Here is a 16406-nt window from a genome sequence, read left to right as displayed (position 1 = left end):
TTGGGATTCCTATGGTAAGCCATAACTAATCAAATTAGAACTGTCCAAAATTTTTTGCTTGTTTACAATAAACATTTTAAAAGCTACTTATAAAAGAAACATATCAGACTTATTATATGTAATGTTGCCAGTGAGATGGAGGCTAGGTGGAGAAAATAATTATAAACCCTCATCCAGCCCCAAACTCAGCAGTTATCGCAGTGATGGGGGTGTCTAACTGGAAGTCTAACTGGGCAAAAAAGCCATGACAACAGGCTCCCAACTTGCCCTGATTACAGTTGCATCTTGAAAAAGAGGAGGCGAAGAGGGGAATGTACTCTGGTTCCTATTACGAGGAAATGAGAAGACTCCTGGGAGGAAGAGACCACATCATCCAGGAGCCTGGCGAGCACGAGGGAAGAACAGTGTTGGCCAACACGTACCCTTGGCCAGGACTGACAAACACACGACAAGGTGGCTGCTCCATTCTTTCTCTTTGAGGGGGGTTGTTTGAAGGATATGTAAATATTCATTCCTTTGTTCCCTAACTTATGCTCCATCAACAGATACGCCACCCAGAAGGACTCTTTGGTCAAACACGTTTAGAACACTGCCTGTGCGAGTTTCACAATGGACATGAGCCTATTAAAGAGAATTCCACCAGGAAAGGACTTGTTTAACTCAGAATTGCCTCTGTGTGTTTTGTGTGGATGTATAAGAAGTATTTTCACCTACCAAGGAACTGGGCTCTTCTCTTAGGAAGATCACTATATGTAACAGCCCAATGCAACACTTCCCAAGCTGGTGCTGAGAGAGAACCATGTTCTCTCTAACAGGTGTGTCCCCACAAAAGATTTCATACCTCCCATGAATTTGTTTATTTGTTCAAATCAAGTTGCACAGCTTTCCTTTTTATGTTATCTCAGCAGTTAGCATTAAATCTGTTCTTTGAGCAATTTCCTCCCCAATAACATTTAGAAAGCACTGTCCTAAAGAAATAATTCTGCCCTTACAGTAAAAATATGGGCTCAGGATGTTATCCATTAGACCTCTCAGTATACCCTCGATGAGTGCCCCCAGTGCTCTCATTAGTAGCAGTAAAAGCTTTGCTTCTCCTTAAGAACATAAGCTATTTCCCTCCCAGCTGGTGAGAACCTACATGTTCTCTGTTTTGCTGTGGCCATCAGAAAGCATTAAGCCAACTTGAAACTTCAACTATGCCAACCGAGGGATCTTATAACCTGCAAATTTGCCTCTATTTTTTCCTTCTGGTTTTTAGAGTCTATTCTATTCTATTACAATTTCCCCTGCTCCTGAAGATGTATGTATGTAAATCAATGTGTGCTATATATAAATCAATTAAATTACACTAACAAGTCAGTGTAACAATAACTTCACTTTCCTTTTTTTCGACAGGAAAAGAGAAATGTGGACAGAGGTCAGCAACACATGTCAGGTCTTCCACCATATCCTTTGCACAAGATGAGGAAATAGAGATGTCAGGTAGGTGGATCTGTACCTTTTTGGTTAAAGAACAAGACAACTATCAACCTAGAAGGACGGTTCTGCCTGCAGGACTTGGGCGCTTCTCCTTCTGTGTTCCCAAGCTCTCCTGTTCCTGCTACACTGGAAAACCATCCCATGGAACTGTATTCTGTGAGCTCCTCGAGATTTTTCTTTTTATTTATGATTTCTCAGTGACCAGGACGGTAGTATAAATAGGTGTTACATATCTGGCATATGGATTTTTTAGTGAGTCTAAAAGGCTGTCTGTCTTTGGCTCTGCCCAATGCACCATTTTTATCAATGACCTAGGTGAAAATAGGCATATCAATTTCAGAGGTACATGAAGCTGGGAAATAAACAACCATGTTGGAAGGAAGGGCCCAAAAATGTATTGGTACCTTGGAATGATGGGCCAAAGTTATCAAGACAAAGTAATAAAATAAGATCCTGCCGAAACCGGTTTGGCTCAGTGGATAGAGCATCGGCCTGCGGACTGGAAGGTCCCAGGTTCGATTCCGGTTAGGGGCATGTACCTTGGTTGCGGGCACATCCCCAGTAGGGGGTGTGCAGGAGGCAGCTGGTTAATGTTTCTCTCTCATCGACGTTTCTAGCTCTCTATCCCTCTCCCTTCCTCCCTGTAAAAAAAAAAAAAAAAATAAGATCCTGTACTTGGGCCCAAAAAATAACTACAAAAGCACAGGTTGAGATTTTGGTCTTAAGGTTTTTCTAAGCTTTTGTGGGATCCTTGAGAATAATACAGATGAAAATAAACAAATGTTATTAGAAACTCTATGAATCAAAGTACAGTCACGTGCCACTGAAGGATGGGAATATGTTCTTAAGAAATGTGTTGCTAGGCGATTTCATCATTGTGCAAACATCACGGAGTGCACTGACTAGTACACAAACCGGGATGGTATAGCCCCCAACACACCCAAGCTACATGGTATAGCCTATTGCTCCCAGGCTCCAAGCCTGCACAGTCTGTTACTGTACAAAAAATCCGAGATTAAATCAAGCACAAGAGAAAATGATGCAATAAAGAAACTCAATAAACTAGAGATGTATGAGCCATCCTGTCTGTCTTACAGCAAACCTTTTTTTAATGAGTAGCAAGAGTGTACTCTAAAATAACGATAAAAAGTATAGCATAGTAAATACATAAGCTAGTAACAGAATTATGTACTGTACATACTTATATGTGCTACACTTTAATACAGCTGGCAGCGCAGGTTTGTTTACATTAGCACCACCACAACACGTAATATTCCGCAACAGCTAAAATGTCACCAGCAATAGGAACATTTCAGCTCCATTATAATCTTAATGGGACCACAGCAGTATATTGGTCCACTGTCGACTGAAACATCGTTATGTGATGCTTGACTGTATAGTATATAGGAAAAAGGAGGAGAGTGTATGACTGTGCTAATGTAAGCACTTCACAAAATATTACTTGGTCAATTCTGAGCACTGTATTTACAGAAGGGCGCTGACAGAGCTATTTACAGAAGGGACTGAGAAACTCTATCAGACAACAGGAGAGGTATCAATGTTTAGCAGGGAGAAAAAGACTCAGGTGAAACATAACAGCTGTTTCAAAGGCGTGTAGGAAGAATTAGAATTGCTATATAAAACCTCAAAGCAAATTAGAATTAAATATGTAAAGTTCAATTTAGGCTTAACATGAGAATTTACCAACATTTTAAGTAGAAACTCAGGAGCTATCCAATACCTTATCAGATTATAAGGGGATTCAATCATTAGCTAGGTGGTTTTGCTGCAGGATTTGAATGTTAAGTGCAATTCTACCTACAGTAGGAATATTTTTCAAAGTTACTATATATAAAGGACATACAAAAGTTGGTCTAATTATAGCAGTACTCCCTTATTCATGGTTTTGCTTTCTGTGGTTTTAATTACCCACAGTTAATCTTGATCTGAAATATTAAATGGAAACTTGTAGAAATAAACAATTCAGAAGAAGCAACTGTTTATTATGAAATGTTTAATATAATAATTTACCATGTCACAGGGGTTTTAAAAGGGCAATAGTCCTTTCGAGGCCACCCCTCCCTGTGTGGACCCCATCATCCCTGCCTGTTCATTCCAACAGTTACCTCCTCCTCTGCATCATCAGATTTTCTCCTTTAAATTCCTCCTACCAGCCTATTTCTTTCCAGCAGAAAAAACCCTCTTGTCACCAATTCCCGCTTTACTATTTTCTTTACCAAAAAAAACTCCATTGAATTAATTACTGTGAAGATCAAATAAAGCATGAGAAAGGATGATGAACTGTAAAACACTAAACAAATGTTTATCTGAGTAAATGAAGCACTAGAGAGGTACATACTTGGGGAAATCTGATCAACTTAAGTATCACTCATTTTTAATTATATGAATGTAAATATAGACAAAATAGGAAGTTCAGAATGAAAATATTTAGAGATAAACCTGAACCCAGTAACATCTGAGTTTCCTAAGGTTTGCCACTCAGGAAAAAAGGACAAAAGACCTTTTTTCCCCCTTTCCTTTTTGTTTGTTTGATAAACGTTTTTCTAATGCTAGAGAAATGTAGCGCAAAATGGAATAAATCCTATCTAGCTAAAATTCTGAATAATAATGATGAAATAATTATTGCTAATAGCTACTGAGTTATGTGCAGGGAACTGTTCAATATAGACATATAAATGCTCATTTAATCCTCTTAATAATTTTATCACCTCCATTTTGCAGACAGGGAAATGAGGCACAAAGGGGTTAGTTAGATGACTTGTTGGAGATTATACTTCAAGTAAGTGGCAGAGCAGGGATTTCAATTTAAGAGTCTACACTGGTGTCTTCTCAATTCAGTTCCTTAAACTTTGCTTTCTTAACTTTTTATTTCTCAAGTCCTCCACACCTACAAAATACTGTTCAGTTAAATATTCATCTAATGAGTTTAAAAGAAAGCAATTTCCAAAGCTGAGGAGCAGAAATGCAGCAGGTGAAAACTTTATGACGTTACTATTATAGACTTAAGGTCAATTCTATTTATTCCCTTTCCTTTCAGGACCTAACTACATTCTGGTTTCAGAAGAGATGGTCAAAATAAAAACAGCTGTTATATATACTGACCAGGATATGATCCACTCGGTCTCTTTTCTTTCTTCCAAATTTCATCATTTTCTGCCAATCTGTTTTGTGGTTTGGCTCCTTTTTAAGACTGAACAACTTGAGTACTTCGGTTGCTATGAAGTTCTGTAAAAATAAGAGGAATAAATAAAACACAAAGTTTCTGAGATTTCATGCTTATAATAATGCAGCAAACAGATTTATGCTAAAAATATAACATGTATAATAAAGAGCATACAAATTTCTTCCACTTACAGTTCCACTTAGCAATTTGAAGAGAAAGCATTCCAAAAGCTCAGACTTTATTCACTTAAAGAATTTTTGTTTTTACACAACATAAAAAAGTAAAACCCACTGATGAATCTGCAAAGAAAAATCACTTTAGAGGCTCCCAACCCAAGCACCACCATTAGCTGACTTCAAGCGGGCAAAACTAGTTAAGAAAGCATAAAATAAATCTCTGAACCTGAAAAATCCAACATAAATTTGGGAGCAATGCCATGTGAGCAAAGTACAAGGCTTTGGCTGGGATAGTTTATTTTGAAGTATCAAGATTCAATTAAACTTTTAAAAAGTTAATCAACACTTCAGTGTGAGAAGCCTAATAAATTTTATTGCTAGCAACATTAGGACTATCATCTTTTTAAAACTTTATGAAATGTTATTTCAATATTAATACCTAGGAATAAACTTAACTAAGGAGGTAAAAGACCTATTCACGGAAAACTACAGGACACTGAAAAAAGAGATAGAGGAAGACGTAAACAGATGGAAGAACATACCATGTTCATGGATTGGTAGAATCAACATCATTAAAATGTCCATACTACTACCCAAAGCAATCTATAGATTCAATGCACTCCCCATTAAAATACCAATGGCATATTTCACAGACCTTGAAAGAACTCTCCAAAAATTCATCTAGAATAAAAAAAGACCCCGAATAGCCACAGCAATCCTGAGAAAGAAGAATAAAGTAGGAGGGATCTCAATACCAGATTTCAAGCTGTATTACAAAGCCACTATTCTCAAAACAGCCTGGTACTGGCACAAGAACAGACATATAGATCAATGGAACAGAATAGAGAATCCAGATATTGACCCAAACCACTATGCTCAATTAATATTTGACAAAGGAGGCATGAACATACAATGGAATAAAGACAGTCTCTTCAATAAATGGTGTTGGGAAAATTAGACAGATACATGCAAAAAAATGAAGCTAGATCACCAACTTACGCCATACACAAAAATAAACTCAAAATGGATACAGGACTTAAACATAAGACGGGAAACCATAAAAATAATAGAGGAATCCACAGGCAGCAAAATCTCAGACATATGTCAAAAGAACTTCTTCACCGATACTGCCCCTAGGGCAATGGAAGCTAAAGAGAAAATAAACAAATGGGACTACATCAAAATAAAAAGCTTTCTTACAGCAAAAGAAACTATCAACAAAACAACAAGAAAGCCCACTGCATGGGAGAACATATTTGCAAATGGCATCACTGATAAAGGTTTAATCTCCAACATCTACAGGCAGCTTATACAACTTAATAAAAGGAAGATAAATGATCCAATAAAAAAATGGGCAACGGACCTAAATAGAATCTTTTCAAAAGAAGACAGAATGAAGGCCAAGAGACACATGAAAACATGCTCAACGTCACTAATTATCCGAGAGATGCAAATCAAAACAACAATGCGGTACCATCTCACACCTGTCAGAATGGCTATCATCAACAAATCAACAAACAACAAGTGTTGGCGAGGATGCGGAGAAAAAGGAACCCTCGTGCACTGCTGGTGAGAATGCAGACTGGTGCAGCCACTATGGAGAACAGTATGGAGTTTCCTCAAAAAACTGAAAATGGAACTCCCATTTGACCCAGTAATCCCACTCCTAGGAATATATCCTAAGAAACTGGGAACACCAATAAGAAAGGAAATATGCACCCCTATGTTCATAGCAGCACAATTTACAATAGCTAAGATCTGGAAGCAGCCTAGGTGCCCATCAGCAGATGACTGGATCAGAAAACTATGGTACATCTACACAATGGAATATTATGCTGCCATAAAAAAGAAGGAATTGTTACCATTTGCAGCAACCTGGATGGAATTGGAGAACATTATGTTGAGTGAAATAAGCCAGTCAATGAAAGAAAAATACATGATCTCACTCATTTATGGATAATAAAGAACATTATAAACTTGAACAAAAAGATAGATACAGAGGCAGTAAAGCATCAAATAGTCTGTCAAATTACAGCAGGAAGGTTAGGGAGAGGTGGGGAAGATAAGAGATCAATCAAAGGACTTGTATGCATGCATATAAACATAACCAATGGACGCAAAACTCTGGGGGGTGAAGGCATGTATGGGAGTGGGGTGGGGGGGCAATGGTAAGATATGTACACATATAATACCTTAATAAGAAAAATTGAAAAAAAAATTAGTGGGAAGCATCATTGTGAAATATATTGATATACACACTCTGATACTGCTGATATATATCATGTATCTTGTGTTATTTTCAACTTAATTGTTGTTATTAATAATTTTTATTACTTTTTAAGTATATTTAAGGTCTACTAAATATATATTTAAGTCTATATATTATTACTTATTAAAAAACAATGTTCTTAATGGAGGAAATGGCACACTTATGAATCAGAATCATTTGAAATGATTCTCAAACTATAATTGTGCTCCCCAAACTCCACCACTCCCTGCCTACACACAGATTCAAGGATGTATCAACTATGGAGGGCTGAAAAAAATGAAGTGCACTAGTGTTTTGAGAAAGCTCCCCAGGTGGTTCTGATAGTCCTCAAAGTTGAAAATCATTTTAAAAGTTTCTTTTCTTTAAATTAATCAAATTAATCATCAAAAACTTTTTTTTTTTTTTTGCTACTTACCTTAATCTAAGCATAGGCTAGAAAACTTTTTTCTGTAAAGGTCCAGATTATAAATATTTTAGCAGGAAAGTAGCTCTATAGACAATATGCAAACAAATGGGTGTGGCTATGAACCAATAAAGCTTTATTTATAAAAACGGGTGGTGGGTTGGATTTGGCCTGTGGGCCATAGTCTGCCTACCCTGATATAAGCATATATCTTACAAATCCCTGTCAGTACAAATATTTTCTAAAGCTTTCTGTAGTAAAAAAAAAAAAAAAAGCTTTCTGTAGTCAATAATACTGTCTGATACATTTGAAAGTTCCTAAGAGAGCAGATCTTAAAAGTTCTTATCACAAGGAAAATAATTTGTAACTATGTGTGATAATAACTAGACTTATTGAGGTGATCTTTTCATAATATACACAAATATCGAATCACTATATTGTACATCTGAAACTAGTATGTCAATTATATCTCAAATTAAAAAAGACTTGTTTAAGCAATGCCATCACAATATATACCAGGATAATGTATATGAACAGTATTAATGTATTTTGATAGTTCACATATACTCCTCGATGGTGTAAGAAAATACACCAATAAGATGAGTAACTAGAGGTATGCTCTCTGGAAAAAGAAAAGCTTTCTATGATCAACTAAGTTTAGAAAACAACTCTAGAGCCTTGCTTCTCAGAGTGGTTCTGGAATCAACAGCATCAGTGTCTCTTGAGAGCTTGGTAGAAATGCAGAATTTCAGGTCCTACTCCAGACCTACTGAGTAGGAATCCCCATTTTAACAAAATGCCCAGATGGTTTATATGCACATTAAAATATGGGAGGCACTGCACTGAAAATATAACCTTTGCTGAATTAAAGAAACATGTAAATAGGCAGAGAATTTCCACCAATGTAACTTAAAAGTTGGTTTGATGGGAGTCCTTGTAGCTTCAGGTCACTTCATCTTTTCAGGGGCTTCTTAGATAACAAAGTATTTTTTAAACATCATATTACTATCCCACATATTTCAAAACCACATTACCAATTTGAAACCTCCAAAATGGAAATCAAATATGGAAAGGTAACACCTATGTGTCTAGGGCGGGCATGTTTGATACATATGTTTTCAGATGTACTTCTAGAATATTATACTTACCTCTAAATTACCAAAAACTCATCAAAAATGCCTATGAGATGCAATAATTTATCTCTCTGAAAATTTCCCGATTTTTTCCTAGACATTATAAATTGTATATATATAGGAAATGACTTTTAAAAGTTATGTTTTGTTGTCCTGGCCAGTTCCTCAGTGGTTAGAGCGTCAGCCCTCAGACTGAAGGGTCCCGGGTTTCATTCTGATCAAGGGCATGTACCTCGATTGCAGGCTCATCCCAGCCCTGGTTGGGTGGGTGCAGGAAGCAACCAATCGATGTGTCTCTCTCACACTGATGTTTCTCTCTCTCTCTGTCTTTATTGCCCCCTTTCCACTCTCTCTAAAAATCAATGGAAAAACATCCTCCAGTGAGGATAAAAATTAAAAGTTATGTTTTGTTTTGCAAATCTTGAGGATTCAGGATTCCCTCTTGTCCCCTCCCTTCCACTGTTCATGTTTTCAATGAATCAAGTATTTATTGAATACCCAGTATGGAACAGGCTCTGAGGACAGAAAGGTGACTAAGACAGGGGAGCATCTGCTTTTACAGCATGTATAGACATGTATAAATGAACAACATTCAAAAAGGAGATACTCTATAGTTTGCAGTTTACCTTAATTTCATCAAGGTTATTTGGATTTTTCACTCGTCGGAAATAATTAGAGTTGATTCTGCATGGCTTCATCCAGACAGGTTGATTCAAGTTGGGATCCTCAGCAAATATTTCCTCAAAAATCTCTTTTGTTAAATCAAAAACCGCCTTAATAGAGAAAAAATAAAATAAAATGGCTAAGAACCCAAATTTCAGACAAGAGAGAAGTTTAAAGTCAGAATTATCCTTCCAAGTTACATACCTGTTTGTAGACCCTTTTACTAGTGCTTTCTATATCAAGACCCTTACTGGCACAGCCAAGCAGCTTTGCAGGAATACTGATGCTATGAAGATCATGACCTAATTCTTTCCATTTCCAAAGTTCTTCTGCGGCACTGTGCACAAGAACCTCTACTTCCTCTGCTGTATGTGGGACTGCCAAGAGTGTTTCACATGGCTTTTGGGGAGGTCTTTTAGGTTCTGCCATTAGAGGTACAATTGCTTCTTCTGCCTTGTTTTTTTGGATCTTGTGAGAAGAGCTCAAACCAAAATCTTCATCAAACCAGTCTTGATCATCTCCTAACACGCTCAGGAACTCACGGCTGATCTCAAGTTCAGCAAGTCTCTTAGCAAGCTCTTCCTGCCCACTAGCACCAAATACTGGACTCTCCTGCAGAAATGGCACATTCAAATAGAACACCTTTTAGTGAACTCAGATCACTTAAGGAATTTTTTTTAAGACAAAGCAAATATATTATTTGTATATTTACTATATCTCTAGTAAATAAGCAAAACAAAAACTATATGGTGGTTACTAATTTAGGAAAAAAACTACCCTGTGTCCCATAATTCTGTTTACATAAGCTGAATTTTTATAAAATGTTTATTGATTAGTTTTTGTTTTCTTTTTGTATCATTATTATTCTGTTTCTGTAGAACTGTCTGGTCTCTGGGATTTGGAAATGGGATATGAAATTTCTCACCTTAGTAATTATCTGGCTCATGTTACTCAAAATCATTACTTTTGTTCAACTGTCCATGAACAACCTAAACAAGTTGATGGTCTGAGTAGATGTTATAGTGGATATAATTCAGTTTTACCAGAATCAATATCATAACTGGTAATTTTTGCAGAACAACTATGACTGAGTAGATACGAGGACAAATAAATTCATAGGCAAAAAAGAACTGGGTTGAGAACCACTGTAAAGCTCCATGGGAAATCTGTTCAATGAATCTGAAAGGGAATATATCTAATCTGTGGGCAGTATTCAAGGGTTGTCAATCCAACATAAACCTGCCAGTGTTTGTGACAACCCTATAGTGACCACTCATGACATAACAGAGGACAATTATACTTCAGACAGAAAAACAGTTAAAGGCCTTTAAAAACTAGTACACTGATCTTCATCTAATAAGTAACCTGCCACACACAAAATCTGAATTAAAATGCATGACAAAAGTGAGGTTAACCGGCATTTCTTCTAGGCAAAATACTTACAGGTCTGGGACACATATCTGGAGAAGAAATCTCTTCTTTGTCATCATCCAGTTCAGACCTTAAGAAGTCACCGGGAACACTTGGTGATTGTTCCTCAAGATTTGGAGATAGGCCTTGGGGTGGTACTTTCTTTTGATCATCAAGAAACTCCCGATTGCTAAGCTGGATTTTCTCATTCCTAGCTTTTTTAATTTGTTGTAGCTGACTGACTGTGTCTGTCACAAAGACTTTTAGTAAACTGTCTGTTAGTAAGCTGACTGTTTCTAGTTGTTGCTTTGATTTTTCCCCCTCACTTACTGATGACCTCAGCTGGGCTTCCAACTGGTTCTTTTCTCTTGTTAAAAGATCCAGAAGTGGGGTAGAAGGTTTTTCTGAAACCTCGGAATACAGGTTCTCGTCCTTTTCTGTAATCTGCTGTTGCTTCTTTAATTCTTCAGAAAAGGTATTGTCTAAAGTATCATCTTCTACAGCAATGGAAACATCTTCTGTGGCACCAGAAACAAGGTCTTTGTTTTCCTTTGAAGAAATCAGTGAATCCACTGGAGATTGCTGGTGAACATGGGCTTCAAGAACCTCAGAAATGTCCTGTAAATGGTCTGTTTCTATTTTAAGGCTTCTATCAACTGAGGCTTCAATATCGTGCACACCAGGTAAAGATTTCTCATACAAATATTCAATTGCAACCTTTTCTCTATCAAATGTGGAATGCTCTGTATCTTTTTGTTCTTGATTATTGTATTGATATTGTTCATCTGAGTAACAGTCTTCATCTTCATTTATGTCTACATAGTCTTCAAAGTTTTCTGGAATTTGAGATATTTTTTGTGGAGGAGCAAAAATACCATGCTTCTCTTTGCACACAAAGTACACAATGCCATCATATGTTCCATTATTATTTCCTTCAGGTTTATCCAACTCCACTCCAGCCCAAAATCCTTTAGCAAAACTAGTCACACCTTTGAATCGAAGAGTTCCCGGCTGAACATTGCCAATCAATACCCTATCACCAATGTGGAAATCAAGTAACTCATCTGCAACAGGAACTGAGGTCAAAGAAGAGCATTCAGTAACCCCCTGTTCATGCTCCACATCACTGCGCTCCTTACTTTTCATGAGCTCAGTAGGAGACTTGAGTTCTAACAGCCTTTCAGAGTGGATATTGCTATGAATAGAAAGACTTTTCTCACTGAGGCACTCACTGATTTCACCATCAGTACCAAAGCTGTTGGCTTCACTTTTAGAGCTTCTTGTTGGCTGTAACCTATCTCTGCAAGACTCAGAGTCTTTCCTGCGTGACAACAATGATGATACCTCAAAGTTACCTTTACACAATTCAGCTGAAATGTCTTTCTTGAAAGAAGACACTTCAAAATCTTCAGAGTATGATATCTCTTTAGTAGCAAGATGATGTTCTGACAAAGACAAGTCTCTTTCCTTTATGTTCTTTTGTTGATGAATGCCTCTTTCTGATTGGATGTTTTGACTATGATCCATATCTTGATCTGATTGTCTCTCTTTCAATTCTTTTTTGTCAAGGTCTTCAATGACTAAGCTAACTAAGTCTTTCTGAACATTTATAGCATCTAAAGAAAGATCTTTCCTTGAAAGAATTTCAGATGAATCTCCTTGTTCCAGGTCTAGTTTCAGTAAGACATCAGACTTCCTAGATTGTTTAAAATAGGCTTCTTCAACCGTACTCTCCTCCAACTCTGTGTATTTTACTTCTTGTATTTCTGAATTTTGATTAGCTTCTTCTTCAACCGTGGCACCTGACACATCCAGAATTCTATTAGGGGCATTTAATTCTTTGGGAGGAGGTAATGAAGGTATATTTTCTAGAGAATCTCCAGATTCTGCTCTGATTTTCCTTGATGATCTAAGAATTGGTGACGAAGTCTGAAAATGCTCTTCTATTTGACTGTCCAATTCAATCACTCTCCTTGCATAAGCAGATAAAGACCTTTCTGATACTGATCTCTCAGAACCTGCCAATGCAGCATCTTAAAGGGAAAAAAAATCACATAAAAATTATTTAATCACAATTTCTCAATTTCTAGAACCAATGTTTAAATAAAAGCCAAATCTTAGTTAATAAACACTTTGGTCAATAAGTCTGACCTGTTTTGGTTACAATATAAGGTAAGTTTTTCCTTTAAGAGAATATACTGTACCAAAAATAGATATTAAAATGACTGAAAATTTAAAGTTGGAATAATTTCTTGCTATTCTAACTTATAAAGTGGGGAAAAAAAGGATCTAAGTTTATGGAGGCATTGTTTTACATGATTATTCTCAAATAATGCAAAAACAGAATTTTGTGACAAATACTATATGTTATATACTATATTTGTCTCTCCTTCATTCATATACATACATATATATATTTTTTTTTTTCTAAAAGAATGGATTTTCCTGAGGATTTTAACTAAGTTTTTGAATATAAAAAGTAGAAAGAAAAAAGATAAACTATTTCTGCAAATATAACACTTTAAGAGCTTAAATAGCAAAATAAGAAGAAAATAAGATCAGATGTGCTAACAAACCAAGAATTAAAATTTGAATTCAAATTGCTATTTCATCATTGTTATAAGGTAGGGTTTTTATGCCTCTGTTTTATTTCCTCATTGACTAACACTTTATTTTTAGTAACTCTTATCTTTCTTTGTATTAAATAGAAAAAATATACTATATATAACCATTTACCCTGAGAAATAGTATAAGTTGAAAATATACATAATCAGAAACAGAATCTGACTAAGGAAGAATTTAGAGATGCTGATGATACACTCAGCCATTTTAGATTAATGTCTCTATGCCTCAGTTTTTAATCATAAATTTGGAACAATAAAGATGGATTCATATAACTGATGCATAATCAAGAAACCACTTAAAAGTATAAAAGTAACTTAAAATATTAAGTAATCTATTATCTAAGAAATTCATTTCTTAATCAAAAAGCTAAAGGGAAAATTGTATAGGCATTAGCATAAATCCTCAGACTATGTAGATACAGTGTCTTTTTTTTTCTAGTTACATACCAACATGTTCAGCAATAGACTCCAGGGATCCTCTGGAACGTTCTGAGTCCGTTAGTGATTTCCAATTCTTTGCTGTTTCAGATCTGAAGTAGAAATTAATGAACAGTAATAAATGTAAGGCTGATACTATAATAACTAATAACAGAGTAGTCAATTCTTAGAAAACCACTTCTTTCTTCTTATTCACAGGGTTATTTCTAACCTTTGCCACTTTCATCAAGCCTATGTCTGACCCACATCACTCTCAGTAGATGATCTTGCCTCTTTTAATGAGAAAAACAGGCCATCAGCATGAACTTTTTTGTCTTCAACCTTAAACCTACAAATTTATAATAACAGCCATTCCAACTGCCTTTCCTCCTCTATGTAGGAAAGAAAAAGGTGTGTTTCTCATATTTGTTCAAAGCTAATTGTTCAAATACCATTCTGCCCCAAATCACACACATTTCCACAGCCTCATTGATGATACTCCTCAATTATCCATTCTCTTTCCTACAGTCTTTAGTCCTTCATTCTGGAAATTTCCCCCCTCAACTTCTAAGTATGCCTCAAGCCTCAAAAAAAAAAAAAAAAAAAAAAAAAAAAAAAAAAAAAAATCCCCCTCTTAGTTCTTCATTCCTCCACCTCATGCTACTGTCTCTCTTTTGGCTTCTAATCCTGCCTTTTATAATGTTCTTAAATGTTACTATTTTATTATATTTAGTACTTGACTCGCTTATATCTCTCTGAATGCATACCTTCTATGGGTTATGTTGCTATATTTTATGGCTTCAGCCACCATCTCATCTCCATATATCTAACCCTGACATCTTTCCTGGATAATTCCACTTAGATGTACTACAGGCACTTCAAAATTAACATTTTAAAACCAAAATCATGAACCTCTCTCAAAAGGATACCTGAGGATTATAGCTTTTAGGTTAATGAAACCTTGACCCTACTTAAAAGAAACCTGGGAATCATCTAGATTTCCCCTGCTCCCCTATCAGTCAAGACCTCTTCTTAAATATTCCTGAAATCTATCTCCTGTTCTCTATTCTTATTACTGATGATTATTTGAGGCCTGGCTTAGACTACTTTCTCCCTACTTCTAGGCTTATTCCTTCTACCTTTCCTTCATATTGTAGTCAGAAAGATCTCTCCACACACAAATACGTTTGTATCAATCTGATAAAAATCCTTCAGTAGCTTGATTAATAAAACGCTAAAACCATTCAATAGTATATTATGTAGAAATTAAAATAAAATTTACAGTTTATAATGAAAAAAAAAAGTAACAAAAATACACAAAGATCTAAGCACAAAAAATCTTAGAAAGAAATATATCTAACTGTTGATATTTAGTTTTTTGGGAGAGCTAGGTATGGTTATGATTTAAACTTTTTTTTATTGCTTTCCTGAATATTCTAATAATAATAATAACTAATACATAGTCCTAATTATGTGCTAGGCCCTATTCTAAGTTAAGTATTTTAACCCTCATTAACATGTTCATTAGTAAGGTGTTATTACAGGAATATAAATCTCTACTAAAAAACTGAAGCACAACCCTGGCCAGTGTGGCTCATTTGGTTGGAGCGTCATCGTGTACACCAAAAGGTGGCAGATTCAATTCCCAGTCAGGGCACATACCCAGGTGCAGTTCAATCCCATTGAGACACATGTGGAAGGCAACTGATCAATGTTTCTCATATCGATGTTTCTCTCTCTCTCTTCCTCTCTCTAAAAACTAATAAAATTTTTTTAAAAAAACAAAAACTGAAGCACAGAGATATTAAATAACTTGACCAAAGTTAAATAGCTAGCTGGTACTGGAACCAAGATTCAAACTCAGGTATTGTTAATTTAATTGTAATGAGTCTGTATTACTTTTGTAACAAAGAAAACATTTTCAAAAATATTTTTTTAAAACCTTTAAAGGCTTTACATTTAAAAAATAAAACAGAACTACTAAAAATAAATATATGTAAAGTTATCACAATTTTTCTTTGTTTTTCTGGTTGCTTCTCACTCCAGCAAAATGTTATGTTCAGCTTCTATTATATGCTTTTGGTCATTCATGAATACTCTTCTCTCTGAAATGTCCATTTCCTAGTCCCACTGACTGCCTAAGCCCTACTCAATGTTCAAAATTTAGTTTGAATATTACAACCTCACTTTTTTATATGTCATACTAGAGGCCTGGTACATGAAAATTCATGCACTGGAGGGGGGTCCCTCAGCCCGGCCTGAACCCTCTCGTAGTCCGGGAGCCTTTGGGGGATGTCTGACTGATGGCTTTAGTGCTGTTGCCACTGTTGCTGTGCTCGCCAGCCAACAGCCCGGCTTGTGGCTGAGCGATGCTCCTTCTGTGGGAGCGCACTGACCACCAGGGGGCAGCGCCAGCCCCACCCCCACCACCCTGCGGCCGCCTGCTTGCTGGCTCCGCCCCCCCGTCCTTCCACTGGTCAGTTGATTTGCATATTAGGCTTTTATTATATAGGATATAGGATTATGCATTCTTATGTTGCTACTCAGTGTCTTCTGTATATGCATTTACTGGTTGCACAGTATTCTATCCTGAAAAGAACCATAATTTATTGGGCTATTCACTCATTTTTGGGCATAAAGATTGCATC

General features: G+C 36.2%; 1 protein-coding gene across 4 annotated transcripts in view; it reads right to left on the bottom strand.

Annotated features, from left to right (window-relative positions):
- CEP350 (centrosomal protein 350) overlaps window positions 1–16406 on the bottom strand; it is a 119508-nt gene that overhangs the window by 4890 nt on the left and 98212 nt on the right. For all 4 annotated transcript variants that reach the window (XM_008145908.3, XM_054712289.1, XM_054712290.1 and 1 more), the window contains exons 33-37: window positions 13789–13871; window positions 10751–12750; window positions 9512–9919; window positions 9271–9417; window positions 4603–4725 (exon numbers count right to left, since the gene is read on the bottom strand). In XM_008145908.3, the coding sequence (XP_008144130.2) occupies window positions 4603–4725; window positions 9271–9417; window positions 9512–9919; window positions 10751–12750; window positions 13789–13871 (2761 nt within the window). The remainder of the gene's footprint in view (window positions 1–4602; window positions 4726–9270; window positions 9418–9511; window positions 9920–10750; window positions 12751–13788; window positions 13872–16406) is intronic.

The sequence above is a fragment of the Eptesicus fuscus genome, chromosome 22 (assembly GCF_027574615.1).
Source record: "Eptesicus fuscus isolate TK198812 chromosome 22, DD_ASM_mEF_20220401, whole genome shotgun sequence".
Lineage (NCBI taxonomy): Eukaryota > Metazoa > Chordata > Mammalia > Chiroptera > Vespertilionidae > Eptesicus > Eptesicus fuscus.
Note: the sequence above shows the minus strand (reverse complement) of the source record. Positions and strands in the feature narration are given on the sequence as shown.